Source organism: Canis lupus, chromosome 2 (assembly GCF_048164855.1).
Source record: "Canis lupus baileyi chromosome 2, mCanLup2.hap1, whole genome shotgun sequence".
Classification (NCBI taxonomy): domain Eukaryota; kingdom Metazoa; phylum Chordata; class Mammalia; order Carnivora; family Canidae; genus Canis; species Canis lupus.
In genome coordinates, this window is record NC_132839.1 from 4714352 (window position 1) to 4735062 (window position 20711).

The window sequence follows — 20711 nt, forward strand, 5'->3', positions numbered from 1 at the left end:
CTTGATCTCAGGGTTGTGATTCCAAGCCTCACGTTGGGTATAGAGATTACTTAAAAAATAAAATCTTTTTTTTTTTGTTTGTTTGTTTGTTTGTTTTTTGTTTTTTTTATTTTTTATTTTTTATTGGTGTTCAATTTACTAACATACAGAATAACACCCAGTGCCCGTCACCCATTCACTCCCACCTCCCGCCCTCCTCCCCTTCTACCACCCCTAGTTCGTTTCCCAGAGTTCGCAGTCTTTACGTTCTGTCTCCCTTTCTGATATTTCCCACACATTTCTTCTCCCTTCCCTTCTATTCCCTTTCACTATTATTTATATTCCCCAAATGAATGAGAACATATAATGTTTGTCCTTCTCCGACTGACTTACTTCACTCAGCATAATACCCTCCAGTTCCATCCACGTTGAAGCAAATGGTGGGTATTTGTCATTTCTAATAGCTGAGTAATATTCCATTGTATACATAAACCACATCTTCTTTATCCATTCATCTTTCGTTGGACACCGAGGCTCCTTCCACAGTTTGGCTATCGTGGCCATTGCTGCTAGAAACATCGGGGTGCAGGTGTCCCGGCGTTTCATTGCATTTGTATCTTTGGGGTAAATCCCCAACAGTGCAATTGCTGGGTCGTAGGGCAGGTATATTTTTAACTGTTTGAGGAACCTCCACACAGTTTTCCAGAGTGGCTGCACCAGTTCACATTCCCACCAACAGTGCAAGAGGGTTCCCTTTTCTCCGCATCCTCTCCAACATTTGTGGTTTCCTGCCTTGTTAATTTTCCCCATTCTCACTGGGGTGAGGTGGTATCTCATTGTGGTTTTGATTTGTATTTCCCTGATGGCAAGTGATGCAGAACATTTTCTCATGTGCGTGTTGGCCATGTCTATGTCTTCCTCTGTGAGATTTCTGTTCATGTCTTTTGCCCATTTCATGATTGGATTGTTTGTTTCTTTGGTGTTGAGTTTAATAAGTTCTTTATAGATCTTGGAAACTAGCCCTTTATCTGATATGTCATTTGCAAATATCTTCTCCCATTCTGTAGGTTGTCTTTGAGTTTTGTTGACTGTATCCTTTGCTGTGCAAAAGCTTCTTATCTTGATGAAGTCCCAATAGTTCATTTTTGCTTTTGTTTCTTTTGCCTTCGTGGATGTATCTTGCAAGAAGTTACTATGGCCGAGTTCAAAAAGGGTGTTGCCTGTGTTCTTCTCTAGGATTTTGATGGAATCTTGTCTCACATTTAGATCTTTCATCCATTTTGAGTTTATCTTTGTGTCTGGTGCAAGAGAGTGGTCTAGTTTCATTCTTCTGCATGTGGATGTCCAATTTTCCCAGCACCATTTATTGAAGAGACTGTCTTTCTTCCAGTGGATAGTCTTTCCTCCTTTATCGAATATTAGTTGCCCATAAAGTTCAGGGTCCACTTCTGGATTCTCTATTCTGTTCCACTGATCTATGTGTCTGTTTTTGTGCCAGTACCACACTGTCTTGATGACCACAGCTTTGTAGTACAACCTGAAATCTGGCATTGTGATGCCCCCAGATATGGTTTTCTTTTTTAAAATTCCCCTGGCTATTCGGGATCTTTTCTGATTCCACACAAATCTTAAAATAATTTGTTCTAATTCTCTGAAGAAAGTCCATGGTATTTTGATAGGGATTGCATTAAACGTGTATATTGCCCTGGATAACATTGACATTTTCACAATATTAATTCTGCCAATCCATGAGCATGGAATATTTTTCCATCTCTTTGTGTCTTCCTCAATTTCTTTCAGAAGTGTTCTATAGTTTTGAGGGTATAGATCCTTTACATCTTTGGTTAGGTTTATTCCTAGGTATCTTATGCTTTTGGGTGCAATTGTAAATGGGATTGACTCCTTAATTTCTCTTTCTTCAGTCTCATTGTTAGTGTATAGAAATGCCACTGACTTCTGGGCATTGATTTTGTATCCTGCCATGCTACCAAATTGCTGTATGAGTTCTAGCAATCTTGGGGTGGAGACTTTTGGGTTTTCTATGTAGAGTATCATGTCATCGGCGAAGAGGGAGAGTTTGACTTCTTCTTTGCCAATTTGAATGCCTTTAATGTCTTTTTGTTGTCTGATTGCTGAGGCTAGGACTTCCAGTCCTATGTTGAACAGCAGTGGTGAGAGTGGACATCCCTGTCTTGTTCCTGATCTTAGGGGAAAGGCTCCCAGTGCTTCCCCATTGAGAATGATATTTGCTGTGGGCTTTTCATAGATGGCTTTTAAGATGTCGAGGAATGTTCCCTCTATCCCTACACTCTGAAGAGTTTTAATCAGGAATGGATGCTGTATTTTGTCAAATGCTTTCTCTGCATCCAATGAGAGGATCATATGGTTCTTGGTTTTTCTCTTGCTGATATGATGAATCACATTGATTGTTTTACGGGTGTTGAACCAGCCTTGTGTCCCAGGGATAAATCCTACTTGGTCATGGTGAATAATTTTTTTAATGTACTGTTGGATCCTATTGGCCAGTATCTTGTTGAGAATTTTTGCATCCATGTTCATCAGGGATATTGGTCTGTAATTCTCCTTTTTGGTGGGGTCTTTGTCTGGTTTTGGAATTAAGGTGATGCTGGCCTCATAGAACGAATTTGGAAGTACTCCATCTCTTTCTATCTTTCCAAACAGCTTTAGGAGAATAGGTATGGTTTCTTCTTTAAACGTTTGATAAAATTCCCCTGGGAAGCCATCTGGCCCTGGACTCTTGTGTCTTGGGAGGTTTTTGATGACTGCTTCAATTTCCTCCCTGGTTATTGGCCTGTTCAGGTTTTAAAAAATAAAATCTTAAAAAAAAAAAAAAAAACCTTCTGAAAAATTCCAGAGTTGCTATATTTTTGATAATAAGTTATCTAAAATGTCTAGGTTTTTTTGTATTTATTTATTTAAGATGTTATTTATTTATTCATGAGAGACACTTAGAGAGGCAGAGACACAGGCAGAGGGAGAAGCAGGATCCATGTGGGGAGGCCGATGTGGAACTCGATCCTGATCCCGGGACTCTGGGGTCACACCCTGGGCCAAAGGCAAATGCTCAATGGCTGAGCCACCTGGTTGTCCCTTTTTTTTTTTTTTTGTATTTAAAGTAGGCTCCATGCTAGGCGTGGAGCCTACTGCAGGGCTTGAGCTCATGACTTTGAGATCAAGATCTGAGCTAAAATCAGGAACTGTACGCTTAGCTGATTGAGCCACTGTGGTGCCCCTAAAATGTGCCCCTAAAAAGCTATGAGACATGTCAAGAGACAGAAAAATGTGACCTATACTGAAAGAAAGTAGTTCATAGAAAATAACTGTGAATGAGCTCAGATATTAGACTTAAAAGACAAAACTTTAAACTGCTATTATAAATATTAAAAAAATAAAAGGAAACATTAAGTATAATGAAGAATATGAGGATACTCAAAACATGGTAAATCTATAACTAAATACTTCACCTTTTTGATGTTATTATAAATGGAAATTCTTTCTTTCCTTCTTTCTCTATTTCTTTTCTTTTCTTTTTTTTATTTTTTTAAAGATTTTGTTTATTTGTTCATGAAAGAAACAGAGAAGCAGGTCCCTGCAGTGAGTTGATGGGGGACTCCATCCCAGACCCCTGGGATCTTAACCGGAGCCAAAGGCAGATACTGAACTTCTGAGCCACCCAGGCATCCCAGAAATGCTTTCTTAATTCATTTTTGAATTATTCATTGTTAATGTGTGGAAACATTTGCCTATTAGCTCTAAATTTTTTTGTGTGTGTTCTTTAGGATTTTTTTTTCTTTAGGATTTTTTATATAAAAAACATGACATCTGCGTATAGAGAACATTTTAGTTCTTCTTTCCTGGATGCCTTTCATTTTTTTTTCTTGAATAGTTGCCCAGGTTGGAATCTCTAGTACAATGGAGAGAGCAGACATCCTTGTTCCTCATCTCAAGGGAAAAAAAAAATCTGTCCTTCACCATTAAGTATAATGTTAGCTGAGTGTTTTTAATAGATGTGCCATCTACCAAGAAAGGAAGATTCCTTTTATTTCAAGTTTTCTGAGTATTTGTATCAAGAAGGAGTATTGGATTTTGTCAAGTGCCTTTTCTGTGTCTATTGAGATGGTTATTTAAAAAAAACAGACCTTTCATAACATCTAAAAGCACTGAAAAGGAAAATAACACTGTATATTAATGGAACACTATTTCAAAGGATTCATGGGTTAAAAATAATGGATTTTAGAGAATACTGGACTAACCTCAAAACTGTCAACTCATAATTCTGTACACAAGCAGTAGTTGTCTTAGGAAAAAAGAAACAAAGATAATATGTCATGAACAAAACTTGAGAAAATGTTCATCAACTCATTTGAGCTGAAAGAAATCCTAAAAGATATGCTTTGGGTTCAAGAGCAATGAAACAGATAGAAACTTGTCTTCTAGAAGGAATGAAAATCACCGAAAATGCTGTTACATCTGCCTTCTTTATGTAACTGGGGGAGGACGTGGAATTCATAGGTAATAAAATAAAAATTTGATAAAATAAAAACCCCCTTCATTTTATTAATATGGTGTGTTAAATGGATTTATTTCTTCATTTTGGACCACTTTTGCATTTCTGGGGTAAATCCTTCTTGGGCGTGGCATATGATCCTTTTAATATGTACTGGATTTAGTTTGCTCATATTTTATTGAAGATTTTGCTTCTGTATTCATAAGGGACATCTGTAGCTCTCTTGCGATGGCATCATTAGGCTTTGGTATCAGGGTAATCCTGACCTCATGGAATGAGTTAGGAAGCCTTACGTCATCTTCCAGTTAGGAAGAATTTTAGGATTAGTATTAGTTCTTCGGCTGTATCACTAATTATATCCTCATTCCTTGGCTTTTTCTTTGTTGGGAGTTTTTTTTTTTTTTTATTACTGAGTTAATGTTTCTACTTCTTACAGTTCTATTCAGATTTTCTGTTTCTTCTTGAGTTAGTTCTTTTGTAGTTTGTATTCTTCTTGGAACTTGTCCATTTGATCTAGTTTACTTAGTTGGCATAGTTTTCTGTAATTCTATTTCTGTGAGGTTGGCAATGATGTCTCTATTTTCATTCATGATTTTAGTAACTGGAGTGTTCTCTATTTTTAGTCTGCTAAAGTTTTGTCAGTTCTGTTGGTCTTTACAAAGTTTAAACTTAGGTTTTCATAGTTTCTATTATTTTTCTAGTCTATATTTAATTTATATTTGGTCTGATTTTTATTTTTATTTATTTTATTTTTTTTAAAGATTTATTTATTTATTCATTCAGAGAGAGCGAGAGAGAGGCAGAGACATAGGCAGAGGGAGAAGCAGGCTCCATACATGCAGGAAGCCCGATGTGGGACTCGATCCCCGGTCCCCAGGATCACACCCCGGGCTGCAGGTGGCGTCAAACCACTGCGCCACTGGGGCTGCCCTATTTGGTCTGATTTTTAGTTTCTTCCTTCTACTTGGCCTGTATTTAGTTTCCTCTTTTTAAAAACAAAACAAAACAAAACAAAATAAAACCGATTTTATTCATTCATGAGAGACAGAGAGAGGGAGAGAGAGAGGCAGAGACACAGGCAGAGGGAGAAGCAGGCTCCATGGACGGAGCCCTACGTGGGACTCGATCCTGGGTCTCCAGGGTCACGCCCTGGGGGGAAGGCAGCCGCTCAACTGCTGAGCCACCCTGGCATCCCGTTTCTTCTTTTTGTAGTTCTGTAAGGTGGAAGTGTAGGTTATTGGTTTGAGATCTTTATTCTTAATACAGTTGTTTACAGCTATATTTCATAAGTTTTGGGATGTATTTTTGTTTTCATTTATCTTAAAGTATTTTAAATTTTTCCTTGTGAATTTTTCTTACTAATTGTTTTACGTGTATTGTTTAATTTCCACTCGTTTTCAGATTTCCTTTTCTACTGATTTCTGATTTCATTGTAGTTAGAGAAGAAAAATATTTTGTATTTCAGTCTTTTAAAATTTATTGAGACTTGATTTGTAGCTAACATACGGTTTAGGTTTATGCATGTTCACTTAAGAAGAATGTATGCTTTTTGTGTTGGGTTGAGTGTTGTATAAATATGTTAGGCCCAGTTCATTTAACTGTTCAGATTTTTTTGACTTCCTCGTTTGTCTTCTGTCTGGTGGTTTTATCCATTATTGAAATGGAGTGTTAAAGTCTCTAAGTATTGTAGAACTGTTTATTTTTCCCTTCAATTCTGTCAGTTTTTGCTTGATCTATTTTGGACCTCTATTGTTACATGTATATATATAATTGCTATATGTTTTTTAGTGGATTTACCCTTTTATCATTCTGTAATTTTTTGGGTCTCTTGCAACAGTTTTTGTCTTAAAGTCTATTTTGTCACGTTAGCGTGGATACTGCAGTTCTTTCTAGGTTAGTATTTGAATAGAATACGTTTTTCCATCCTTTTACTTTTAACCTATGTGTGTTCTTGGATCTAAAGCAAGTCTCTTATAGATTTGATCATTTTTTTGTTCCATTCCTTCATCCTGTTTCTAAATTGGAGAGTTCGTTTTTATATGTAATTACTGATAAGGAAAGACTTCTGCCATTTTCTTATTTGTTTTCTCTGTTTTATACTTTTTGTTCGTCAATTCCTCTGTTGTTGCTCTTTGTATTAGATATTTTTAGTGTACTGTTTTGATTCCCTTCTCTTTTCTTCTAGCATATACATACATATATATATATATATATATATATATATATATATATATATATATATACTTAGTTACTTAATATTTACTGTGGTGGTTATAATTAATACTATAATTTATAACAATGTTGTTTGAGTTAATACAGTTCCGTTGATGTTGAGCCTGTTGATGGTAATACCCCATGTCAGAAATGCCTGTAGTGTTTGCCTGGGCACACATTATTTATGGCATGCTCCACAGATATTTCTGCTACCAGGGCCCCTATTTATAGCTGGCGAGGTCTTCTGGTTCTTACTATGCCATATATAGCACAACAAGAACCATCTAGCTGGTTGAGGGTGAAGAGAAAGAGCAGTCTTGGGGCTCTGCCTTTATTAGGGTTCAAGGCTGGAGTGTCTAGGGTTTTCCAGATTTATTCTCTATTGGCTAATTTAAAGCAGAAAAGTCAGAATTTGGGCATGAGGGGATCCCTGGGTGGCGCAGCGGTTTGGTGCCCGCCTTTGGCCCAGGGCGCAATCCTGGAGACCCGGGATCGAATCCCACGTCGGGCTCCCGGTGCATGGAGCCTGCTTCTCCTTCTGCCTGTGTCTCTGCCTCTCTCACTCTCTCTCTCTCTGTGACTATCATAAATAAATAAAAATTAAAAAAAAAAAAAGAATTTGGGCATGAGAAGGGAGAAACAGGGTCACTCAGGCAGTCTGTTATCTAGGTTACCTGGGGTTTTCTGAAAGACCTTAATGGATGGTGGTAGCCTGGTTCCTTATGTGGTTGTTTTTTTAGTAGCTGTGTCATACAGCTGACAATATGTTTATTTGAAGTGGATGTCATGGCAGTCAAAAGCTTAGTGTTAGACGTGCTGTGATCAAAAAAGCTTATTGTCAGACACTTAAATTATAAATAACTATAGTTTCAATGGTATGTGAAAACTTAGTTCCTATATTTATATTGTTGCCACAACTTACACTTTTATGTGCTTTGTGCATCCATTTATAATTATTTTTTTATATAGTTGTCTTTTCAGTCATGTAGAAGATAAAAGGGATACAAGCCCAAAATATATTAAATCTCAGGTAAATTAATTTACCTACATAAGTACCTATCTTTATTTGTGTTTTTTATTTCTTTATGTGGTTTCAAACTACTGGCTCATGCTCTTTCCTTTCAGCCTGAAGAGCTCCCTCTAGCGTTTCTTACAGTCAAGTCAGCTAGTGACATATTCCCTCAGTTTTTGTTTATCTGGAAATATTTTAATTTCTCCATCATTTTCAAAGAATAGTTTCGCCAGATACAGAGCACTTTCTTTCAGCACTGTAGATGTGTTATCTCATTGCCTTTTGGCTTACATAGTTTCTAGTGTGAAATCAGTTGTTAACCTTGAGAAGCCTTTGTACCTGATGAATTGCTTTTCTCTTGCTGCTTTTGGGGTTCTCCCTTTGTCTTCTGACAATTTGATTATAATGTGTCTGGGTGTAGAGTCTTCGAGTTAATCTTACTGGTGTTAATTGTGTTTATGAATGTCTAGATTCATTTCTTTCATCAGGTTTGTCAGGGATCAGCATTGTTTATTTATTTTTAAACTATTTTTAGGGAATCCCTGGGTGGCTCAGTGGTTGTGCGCCTGCCTTCAGCCCAGGGTGTGATCCTGGGGTCCCAGGATCCAGTCCCACATTGGGCTCCCTGCATGAGAGAGAAAGAGAGAGAGCAAGCACAAATGGGAGGGGGAGAGAGACAGAGGAAGAGGGAGACAACTCACTGACTAGGGAGCCTAACATGGGGCTTGATCCCCTGAGGACCTGAGGGACCCTGAGATCATGACCTGAGCTGAAGGCAGATGCTTAACTGATTGAGCTGCCCAGGTATCTCAGCATTGTTATACTTAGACTGAAATCTCTATCTTACCTTCCTTGGCCTATGATACAGTTTTAGCTCAGTTTTCAAAGACTTTTCTGTGCTTGGGTCCCTTCCCTTCCCTTCCCTTCCCTTCCCTTCCCTTCCCTTCCCTTCCCTTCCCTTCCCTTCCCTTCCCTCCCCTCCCCTCCCCTCCCCTCCCCTCCCCTCCCCTCCCCTCCCCTCCCCTCCCCTCCCCTCCCCTCCCCTCCCCTCCCCTCCCCTCCCCTCCCCTCCCCTCCCCTCCCCTTCTTTCTTTTCTTTTCTTTTCTTTTCTTTTCTTTTCTTTTTTCTTTTCTTTTTTTCTTTCTTTCTTTCTTTCTTTCTTTCTTTCTTTCTTTCTTTCTTTCTTTCTTTCTTCTTTCAAGATTTTATTTATTTATTCATGACAGAGAGAGAGAGAGAGAGAGAGAGAGAGGGAGACAGGCAGAGGGAGAAGCAGGCTCCATGCAGGGAGCCCAACGTGGGACTCCCATCTTGGGTCTCCAGGATCACACCCCGGGCTGAAGGTGGCGCTAAACTGCTGAGCCACCGGGGCTGCCCTGTGCTTGGGTTTCTTGCACATGTATAGCTTTTTGGTTAACTCAGGATTTTTGTCACTATATATACACAGAGTTAGGGATCTTTTCTGATCCTTCTTTTATACTTTTCTTTGCTTTTTAAATAATTTATTTATTTGATAAAGAGAGTCAGGGAGCACAAGTGGGGGGAACAACAGAAAGAGAGGGCCAGATAGGCTCCACTGAGTGGAGATGCGCATGTGGGGCTGGATCCCAGGACCCTGGGGTCATGACCCGAGCTGAAGGCAGCTGCTTAACCAGCTGAGCCACCCATGTGCCCCTCCTTACATTCTTAGAGGCCCATTTTCTTGGTTCTCTGGTTGGAAAGATGGAATTTCTCTGCGCTAGAGTTGCCTCTGCTGCTATTACCTTTGTGTAACTGGGACTACTTTTATTTTTTTTATTAAAAGATTTATTTATTTATTTAATTTTGGTGGAGGGGCAAATGGAGGAGAGAGAACATCCCAAGGAGACTCTCCACTGAATGTGTAATCAGAAGTGGGGCTTGACTCCGTGACCCTGAGGTCATGACCTGAGCCAAAACCAAATAGTTGGATGCTTAACCAACTGAACTGCCCAGGTACCCCTGGGGCTACTTTAATGGTGCTGTGTTAAGAAATAAGTAGTAAGGGGATGCCTGGGTGGCTCAGCGGTTGACCGTCTGCCTTTGGCTCAAGGCATGATCCCAGGGTCCCGGGATCGAGTCCCACATCGGGCTCCCTGCAGGGAGCCTGCTTCTCCCTCTGCCTGTGTCTCTGCCTCTCTATCTGTGTCTTTCATGAATAAATAAATAAAATCTTTTTTTGTTTTTTTGTTTTTGTTTTTTTTTAATAAATAAAATCTTAAAAAAAAAAGTAGTAAGGATTCCTTTCACACTCTTTGGTCCAGAGTTCTCTTTGCTGGTTCTGTTGTCCAGAAAGATGGTTTTTACGTACCTGCCACATTTCAGCTCTGTGACTGAGGCTGTATTTGGGACATGGCCAGCAGAGAGAAAAGAGAAAAGGGAAAGAAAAGAAAACCCAAAGTGAGGATTGTTCTCATATTCTTTATTTCACATTCTGTCCAGAAAGATAACTTTCTCTTGTATTTAAAACTACTTTTTAAAAATTTATTCATGATAGTCACAGAGAGAGAGAGAGAGGCAGAGACACAGGCAGAGGGAGAAGCAGGCTCCATGCACCGGGAGCCCCATGTGGGATTCAATCCCGGGTCTCCAGGATCGCACCCTGGGCCAAAGGCAGGCGCCAAACTGCTGTGCCAGCCACCCAGGGATCCCTTTCTCTTGTATTTAAGTAGTGTCTTATGTATGCTTCCATACAGGGGCCATCCTGTTCCATGATGGGAGATAAAAGGGAAGAAAACCTCAGGAAACTCATTACTGTTATTGGCCATTCTTTAAGTTTTGGCTCACCTTCCCAGTCCATCTGTTATTAACCTTTTAGAATCCTGAGTTAACTGCTTTTTGTATGTTGTCCAGTGGTTTTAGTTGTCATGAGTGGGAATGTGAGGCTGGAGTGGGCTTAAGTCCATCTTTGCCAGGGATTCTTATGCTTTTTTTTTTTTTTTTCTCACTAGGTCCTTGGAAGAGGAATGATAGTTGTGAAGGGAAGGCAATTATTTTCCCCAGGTTGAAGATTTAAGCTTAGTAGAGATTTTAGCTTAGACGTCTACAACTTTTGGCTGCACAGAGGTTTACCATTTTAGGTCATAGTTGTGATAGGAATCATTTATATACTGCTTACTCTGTTCCAGACCTTGTTCCCAAAACTTTATTTATACTCTTTTGGTCCTCTCAGTAACTCTATCAGGTCAGTAGTGTATTATCTTCATTTTTAAAAAAAAGATTTTATTTATTTATTCGAGAGAGAGAGAGAAAGGCAGAGGGAGAAGCAGGCTCCACGCGGGGAGCCCAATGTGGGACTCGATTCCAGGACTCTGGGATCACACCCTGAGCCGAAGGCAGATGCTCAACTGCTGAGCCACCCAGGCATCCCTATTATCTCCATTTTAAAAATGAGGAAATTGGGGTGTCTGGACAGGTCAGTTGGTTAAGCATCTGTCTTTGGCTCAAGTCATGATCCCAAGATCCTGGGATTGAGCTCTGCATCAGGCTCCCTGCTTAGCAAGGAGTCTGCTTCTCCCCCTGCCTCTGCCCCTCCTCTCCACATTCTCTCTCTCTCTCTCTCTCTCTCTCAAATCTTAAAAAGAAAATAAAGATAAGGAAATTGAAGTACAGAGAGGTTAGGTAATTTGTGCAAGGCTACATAGATAATAAATGATGGGACCATGATTTAAACCTAGCATAATACAATTTAGTGTTTTTTTTTTTTAAGTTCATGAGACACACACACACACACACACACACACAGGCAGAGACACAGGCAGAGGGAGAAACAGGCTCCATGCAGGGAGCCTGACATGGGACTTGATCCCGGGTCTCTAGGATCAGGCCCTGGGCTGAAGGCAGGCGCTAAACCGCTGAGCCACCCAGGGATCCCCGACAATTTAGTGTTAGAGCACATGGTCTTGTTGAAATTTTCACTTAGTATTATGGAAATTTTCATATACAGAGCAAAATAGAAAGTACTATAATGAACCTGCCCCTTGCTATGTATCATTCAACCAATTTTAATAGTTTTCAATATTGGCCCTTTCTTGTTTCTTTCACTAACTTTTTTTGCTTTTGATTAATAACTGAACGCAAATTCTAAATATCATTTAAGGTAAAAACACTAAGGTATCTAAATTAAAATGCACAATAGCTTTTAAAAATATAACTACAGTATGAATATAATCAATATAATGAAAACTTAAAAAGTAAAGACTAATTTTCTTTAACTCGTCTAATATATATTTTGTGTTCAGTTTAATGTGATTGTCTCAGAAGAATTTTCTTATAGTCAGTTCAGTTCCGGATCTCAATATGGTCTACACATTTTATTTGTTGATACATACACACACACATATATATATTTTTTAATATTTTATTTATTCATGAGACACATAGAGAGGAGCAGAGACCCAGGCAGAGAGAGAAGCAGGCTCCATGCAGGGAGCCTGATGTGGGACTCGATCCTGGGACTCTAGGATCACACCAAAGGCAAAGGCAGATGTTCAACCACTGAGCCACCCAGGCGTCCCTGTTGATACATATATTAATTGTAAAAATTTATACTGGTCCTAACCCTTAACCTAGCCATCTTTTTGTGATTTTAGCTATTTATTTATTTAAGAGCTAGAGACAGCATGAGCATGGGGGAGAGGAGGGGAGAAGCAGACTGCCTGCCATGTACGAGAAGCCCAACTTGGGGCTTGATCTCAGGACTCCGATACCATGACCTGAACCAAAGGCAGATGCCTAACCAACTGAGCCACCCAGGCACCCCGATTTTAACTTTTTTTATTATTTTTTAATTTTTTTAGATTTTATTTATTTATGTATTTATGAAAGACACAGAGAGAGGCAGAGACACAGGCAGAGGGAGAAGCAGGCTCCATGCAGGGAGCCTGATGTGGGACTTGATCCTGGGACCCCAGGATCACGCCCTGGGCAAAAGACAGGCGCCAAACCACTGAGCCATCCAGGGATCCCCGAATTTAACTTTTTAAAACTCTGAAAATTAAGCCTCTTATTTTAGAATAGTCTTAGAAAATTTGCAAAGATAGTAGAGTTCCCATATATTCCTCAGCTACTTTCAATTTTCCCTAATTTGATTATCTTCCATTATTACCATTGTACATTTACCAAAACCGTGAAATCAGTATCAGTATAGTTTTTCTGTTGCTGTTCTTTTTCTAATTCAGGATTGTATTAGTTGTCCTTTCTCTTTCTTCTCTTCTGGTCTGTGATAGGTTCTAAGTCTTTCCTCGTTTTTCTGACTCTGAACTTTTTTGAGGAGTTGTTTTTAAAATTTTTTTAAAAGTATTTTATTCACTTATTTGAGAGAGAGCACGCGCATGCACAAGCCAAAGGAGCAGCAGGCAGAGGGAGAGGGAGAAGCAGGGTCCCTGTTAAACAAGGAGTCTGATGTGGGGTTCAGTCCCAGGACTCTGGGATCATGACCTGAGCCGAAGGCAGACACCTAACTGACTGAGCTACCCAGGTGCCCCTGAGGTGTTCTTATTAGGATTTTGTAGGATGTCCCATCATTAACATATATGACTTTTTTCTCAGGATTTGATTGGGGTTGTGAATTTCTGGAAAAAAATTATAGAGGTAAAGCATCTTTCTTACGATTTATTTTCATTATTTCAAAAAATTATATAAAAGTTCACAAGATTCCAAGGTCAAAACTGAAAAGCTATCTATCTTTAAATTAGTGTTACTTTGATCCTTTTTCCTCTACTTTTTTCTCCCTTCCCCTAAAGGTAAGCATTTTTACTAGTTTTTGGCTTCTCCTTCCCATCTCTCTTTTTTTTTAATACTGCCAAACTCTTTTTCTCTCTCTTTTGCTTTCCCACCCCCCACTTTTTACATAAAAGGTGATATTTAGCACATATTCTTTTTTTAAAAATATTTATTTATTTATTTACTCATTTATTTATGAGAGAGAGAGAGAGAGAGAGGTAGGCAGAGACACACAGGCAGAGGGAGAAGCAGGTTCCATGCAGGGAGCCCGACGTGGGACTTGATCCCGAGTCTCCAGGATCGCGCCCTGGGCCAAAGGCAGGCGCCAAACTGCTGAGCCACCCAGGGATCCCCTTTAGCACATATTCTTAACTCTTATACCATACTTCCTCTTCAGGACACATTCCCTAATAATGATTTTTCTAATCATGGCCCTTGTATTCAAGATGGTTTTCTGTTTTAAAATGTTCTTTTTTCCTAATAAAAACCTTTTCCAGTGTCTTTAAAGTGTTTAGCACATATTAAATGGTTCCCCTTTTATTCACAGATATTTTCCAATTTATCCCTGGATGAGCGTTGCCTTTCTGCCTCATTCTGCCTCATTGGTTTGCAAGTACTGGCGTGACCTTTGTTTAGATTTCCAGTTTTGGAAGCAGCTGGATCTTAGTAGTCGTCAGCAGGTATGGAATCTAATTCTGAGAAACACTCACTTTGACCTATTAAAAGAATATCTTTATTTCTCTTCAGAAGTCACTTCTTTTAATGTTGTAGTTTTTCAAGATGGTTCAAGTGATTATAATTTATAATTCCTTGCTATAGTAATTTTTGTGTGTGCATTATGTTAAAGCTAGGTTCTTGTGGTGGAGAAGATATGTTTTAATGTGGATTGGTAATTTTGGTTTACTTCTTAATCCTCTTTGTCTAAATCCTCTATATCTTCTCCCTTTTTTCATTACCTTCAAAGAAAGTTATTAAACTTTTCCCCATTTTTTAGAGGGGTTATATCATGAATATTAGTTTAATAGTAGAAAATAATGGCAAGTGTTTATATAATGGTGCTGATATGGCATATACTGTTCTCTGGGCTTTACATATACTAAAGCATTTGATCCTTGTAACAATGTTATGAGTCAAAACTATCATTATTCCTTTTAATCTATTATTATTATACTATTAATAATAGTATCCTTATGCTATTGTTGTAGGTAAATAAATATTCTTGTACAGTTGTTATAATTGAAAAAATAGAAGCAAAATGGACTAAGATATCTTGCTTTAATTTTCCAATCCTCCCTATTGCCTGGCTGCCCAATGTGTTTATATGGTGGCATAAATTAGAAAAAAAGAGCTAATAGTGTTAATTGCAAACAATTTGTTGGGCTTGTTGGATTCTTCTTTAGACATGGTTGTTAGTACTTGGCATTGGAAATACATAAAATATCCAATAAGAATAGGATTTTATTGGAGTATTGAACCTGCTCTAAACCCTTCCAGGATATTTTTAGGTAGTGGTGCTGGTACATGCTGAACAACTGGCTTTCAGAAACAAACAGAAAGCTGTGTTTTATGGTATTTGCTAGTTTTTTGGTGCAAATGTTCCACCATAGCCAATTTCAGGCTACTAATGTGATATCACTGTGTACTGATGTCACTGACTTGGAAAGAGGTGCACATTACAGGCTCTTGTGAGTTGGTACAAGCCAACTTTAGCACACCACTGGTGGTAGTGTATGTGTATATAACTATATGCTTTAAACAAAATAAGCAAATTCCTGAGCATTGTATGTAAGTTTTCTTTTTGTTTTTCCGCCTCATTGGTTGGAGGTTGAAATAATTACAGAATTAGTCATTTCCCTGCCTGGGTCCATGACATTTGTGTCTAAGAAAATGGTGAGTATTTAGTTAGTTGTGGCTGGTAGAGTGGAAAGAAGTAATGTGAAATAATGCATTGGCTCTTTCCTTCATTAGGCTTGGATATCTGAGCTATTTGTTATAAACTCAGACTAAGAATAGCTTTTCACCTCTACTGGTACTTAGGTCTGGAGATGAAAAAAGAAAAAAAAAATAGAAGGAGAGGTATGTCAGAGTTGTAGCTTTGAAGGTAACTGTCTGCAATTTGCTTTTTCCAGCAAGCATAAAGGCAGTTGCAAGTTTGGCTCTTCCTCTTATAGCTCCTGAACATTCCAGTTCTTTCCTTCTTCTGTTCTAAATTTCATCACATGCATTTTCTTTCACCATTATTTGTACTCAGGGGACTTGAATAATATTAACTTTCCTTTCTTTTTTCTTTTTCCTTTTAATTGAAATTTACCTGATGCACAATGTTACATTAGTTTCAGGTGTACAACATAGTGATTTGACAATTCTGTATGTTATACTGTACTTATCACCGTATAATGCTACTGCCACACCATTGACTATATTCCCTGTGCTTTACCTTTCATCTTGATGTCTTATTCATGTCATCACTGGGTAAGGAATATGTAGAGGTTGATTTTTAAAGTATGTTTAAAATTCAGATGGCCACGTAAATTTTTTACTACATGAATTTTAAGCTTACTTATATTTAGTTTTGAGTTTTCTGATAAGAACTATTTGATATGGACATCTGTATGTAATCTTTGATGTGCTCATAAGAAAAATGATATATTTTCTAAGCCATAGATTAGTTATATATGAGGTAATATTCTTTTTTTTTATGAGGTAGTATTCTTAAAGAAGCAGTAAAACAATTAAAGTTTATATTTTGTGGTACATATCATCTAATTTGGTTAAGTATTATAAGTTACAATTCATATAGCATGATAAGAGATATACACTATTTGATGAATTAAAAATAAGAACAAAATGTTTAAAATCTCAGTACAGTTTTGTTTATGGGGAGTTTTTGGTGAGTTTGAAAGTTAAAGTAACCTTCCTAGTAAGGAATGATCTATATCTTTGGCTTTTAATGGAAACTAACACATATATTCTTGCTTGGTGTTTTTCCACACCACTTCTGACACCACATGTGTGGAATTATTTTTGTTCTCACAGATTCTCTGTTAACACCTGGGTGTTCAACAGTTCAGTTCAATTCTGAAATTAACTCCTGGGGGTAGTGCAAAACCTCACAGGTTATTGGCTTAGTCCCATAAGACTGTCCCCACTTCATAGGCCAGTCAGTCACAAGTCCCAGGAGTCATCTGTACTTCTCACTAACCAGCTGTAAATTCAGGAGTCCCCTTGACCTTTTCCCCAGGCTTGATAATTTGCTAGAAATACTTACAGAACTCAGAAAAATACTTATGTCTACTGGTTTATTGTAAAAGATACAACTCTGGACTGACCAGATGGAAAAGATACATAGGACAAAATAAGCAGGGGAAGAAGATGTAGAGCTTCCATTCCGTCTGTGGGCATGTCACCCTCCCAGCACTTGAAGGTGTTCACAAATCCAGAAGCTCTTCGAATCTCAGTGTTCAAGAGTTTTTATAACCCAGTCTCTAGCTCCCCTACGCTCCTAGGAAGTCAGGGGTTTGGGGCTGAAAATGACCACCTTCTAATCACATGGTGTTTGGTCTTTCTGGTGACCAGACCCCATTCTGATGCTGTTCGGGGAGCCCCAACTTAAGCTGCTTCATTAGTATAAACTCCAATGTGGTCAAAATGTATGGGGCTTGTTAGGAATAAGAAAAGACATTCCTCTTAATCAGGAAATTACAAGAGTTATAGGAGCTCTGTTCCAGGGACTGGAAGCAAAGACCAAGTATGTATTTTCTATTATACCACAGTTCTTGTTAGGCTTTATTTTATTTATTTTTTTGAGATATCCATTTATTTGACAGAGAGAGAGAGAGAAAGAGAGAGAGAGCACAAGTGCACAAGCAGGGGTAGTGGTGGAAGGAGAAGCAGGCTTCCCACCATGCAGGGACCCAATGTGGGGCTCGATCCCAAGCCCCTGGGATCATTATCTGAGCCCAAGGCAGGCACTTAACTGACTGAGCCACCCAGGCACCCCTTATTATGCTTTGATATTAAATAAGAAGGTTTCCTTTGATTGTGCTATTATATTATTTACTAGGGAAAATTTAATTAAAGAATAGAAAGTAAGTTTCACTTGCAGCAAAGTTTAAATTTATTGCTTTTTTTCCTCTCATAGGTCACTGATGAATTATTGGAAAAAATTGCATCAAGAAGTCAGAATATAATTGAAATCAACATTTCTGATTGTCGCAGTATGTCTGATACTGGCGTATGTGTTCTAGCATTTAAGTGTCCTGGACTTCTTAGGTATACAGCCTACAGGTGTAAACAGCTTTCTGACACTTCTATTATTGCGGTTGCCTCTCACTGTCCTTTACTTCAGAAAGTTCATGTAGGCAACCAGGACAAACTTACTGATGAAGGACTCAAACAGGTAAATTTTAGCATCTATAAAATGATTTTACTCTGATTAACTAAAAATGTTTGCTTGAAGCTATGCCTTAAAAGATTATTATGTTAAAAATAATGTGCAGAGACTAAAATAAGCCATCTTATTTTTCTCTTGTATCCATGAATGTCTTCTTTAGTAAACTAGAGTGTCAGGGTCATAACTGATAAATTAACTTTGTTGTGTTTTATAGTGTATTTGTGAACTTCTGTGACAAACTGTTTATTAATTTATTCATTTGTTACTTAAATTTTACACCAAATTTTGCTTCAGGTACCAATGGTGTACAGTTTGGGTCAGCATGAGGTTTTAAAAATTTTAATTTACCTTTTATGTTACTAGATGATACAATTATGTGCTTTAAAATGTATGTTGTAAGGCATAAATGGAAGTCTAAATTAAAAGAGTATAAAATGAAATAAAAGGTAGGAATCACCTATATTTAGAACAATAATTTGATTTAAAATACTATTATATAAGTATTTTCTCTTTGATGCACTTCTTTGGAAATGGCATTTAAGATTTCTTGTCTCAGAGTGGATTATTCATTCAGTAAATATTCAATGGATTCTGTATGCCAGGCCCTGAATTTGTGAATATTGTGAATATTTAGTAATTCTCCCACTATTGTATTGGGTGCTTACTGTATTTTAACATTTAACCCTTGAAATAACTTTGTGAAATAGTTAGTGTTAAACTTATTTTGAATTAAGGCTTAGAGAGATTAATTAACTTGCTTGATGTTTAGCAAATGATGGAGCTGGGATTTAAAGCCTAGATTCTTCAAAATCTCTTCCATCTTTCCACTGTTCCACTCTAATAGACTAAAAGACCTTCTCTAAGATCTTGAATAAAGGGGCTTGCTCTTTGATAGTAGAGGCCGTGCACCTTTGCCATTCTACTTACCATTGCTTTTGGCAAACACTTTTGGAAGAAAGAACTGATAATTTCATTTAAAAACTTTGTTAGGATTAATGTTTAAATTTAGAATTGGAGTGCAGTTCTTACATTTCCCAATAAAAGTAGAGTATCAGTGAAGTCCTAGATTTAAGTTTGATCCGAGATGAACTTAGAAATAAATGAAGATTCCTAAATTTAAATACTATAGATTAATCAAAAGCTCAGTATTAGAAGAAATCTTGGAATATTGTATCCTAAATAGTACTGGGTGTGTCAGTCCAATTTATATATTATGAATGCTAAAATGTATATGGGAGCCTATTTTGTCTGCAAAGGGAAATTGTGCAGTAACAGTGTTACTTGTTTTAATATTTGTCCTAATCCATTTCTGTTATATATAGGATTACTCACTAGCAATATGAAGCTCTTAAATGTATTACAACAAATTAATCTTTAATGGGGAAATTCTAAATTTTACCAACATGGCATGGTTTTTTTGTGATGGAAAAGTCCCAGCAAATTATATTTCACAATGAATCATTTTTAAAGTTCTCTGTATTTATTAAGAAACGGACTAAATTTTGTTATGTATTTAAATAAGATATAATATGGATAGGTACCAGTCGAGCAGATTATTAAGGGTGTCCTTATAAGAATAAGACCATAGTTATGGTTAAAATAGATGGAAAAAAAATCCCTAGAGGAACTACACTTAAATATGCCAGTCAAGTATCATGAATTTATCCATCTTTACAACTTTGAGATTAATTATGTTAAATCTTTGCTAGAATGTAAGGTATTTTGAAACCCATTAATTTATGATAGATTAGATGTTTGCTTCAGATTTTCATGTTTTCTGAATTAGTTATATATGAAGTAATAATCTGATAAAAGTAGTAAAACAATCTAAATTTTTTCATCCATAAGTAATTTTAAATAATTAAATTACATTAAGTAATTATATAAGAACCTCATTGCAGTATACTTTCCTATACATGACACTTTCCTATACACAGTGTATTATATACTGTAGCAGAGTGTGTCCTATTTCAGCTTCTTTCTTCTGATGGAATAGTGTTGTGGTATAGTAGAAAGAGAATGGCTTTCATTTATACATAAAATAGAATAAAAATTTTATGAAGCAATACATAGCATTATATGCACATTAATATTTTTTGTTCTATATTATGTTATATAAATGTTGGCCTTGACTCAGTAAATTTACTTCAAGTCCCATTGATGTTTGGTGAGCTGTGCTGTGGCATATGCTATAGTTTTAGTGAACTAACAATTTAGAAATATATAACAAAGTTCCAAAAGACTTAGAATGGAACTGTTCATAATTGATGGCTTTTCCTGGGATCATTTTTTCTTTTTTACTCAAACATAGCATTTGATTGAATTGTTGATCCTGCAGTTAAAGTTGCAGGGTTTTAAGGTTTTTTTTCCCTCTTCTGTTGTAAAAACTGACAAATGTTTTAGAATGGTATGCATATATTTTATTGATAATATCTTTTTTTTAAAAAAAGATTTTATTTATTTATTAATGAGAGACACAGAGAGAGAGGCAGAGGCACAGAGGGAGAAGCAGGCTCCATGCAGGAATCCTGACATGGGACTCGATCTGGGGTTTCCAGGATCACACGCCGGGCTGAAGGTGGCGCTAAACTGCTGAGCTACCCGGGCTGCCCTGATAATATCTTTAAAATATATTTCCATCATAACAACTATAATTTTAATTGACTTTAGCAAATACATGAAATGTATTTTTGAGTTCTATATGTTTATAAAAGTAGTTATATAAAGTATTTCAGTGTGGAGTTCTAATGGATTTAAATTTTATTATTTTAATTATTGCATTCTCCTTAACAGTGTTTCTAAAACTTATGTGAAGCACCTAAATATCAGACTGTTTTTGGCT

The 20711-nt window shown here is 37.3% G+C and overlaps 1 protein-coding gene across 1 annotated transcript in view; it reads left to right on the top strand.

The window, feature by feature from the left end:
• FBXL17 (F-box and leucine rich repeat protein 17) overlaps positions 1–20711 on the top strand; it is a 495361-nt gene that overhangs the window by 14412 nt on the left and 460238 nt on the right. The window contains 3 exon segments of the mRNA XM_072788417.1: positions 14024–14059; positions 14061–14156; positions 17618–17875. Of these exon segments, the coding sequence (XP_072644518.1) occupies positions 14024–14059; positions 14061–14156; positions 17618–17875 (390 nt within the window).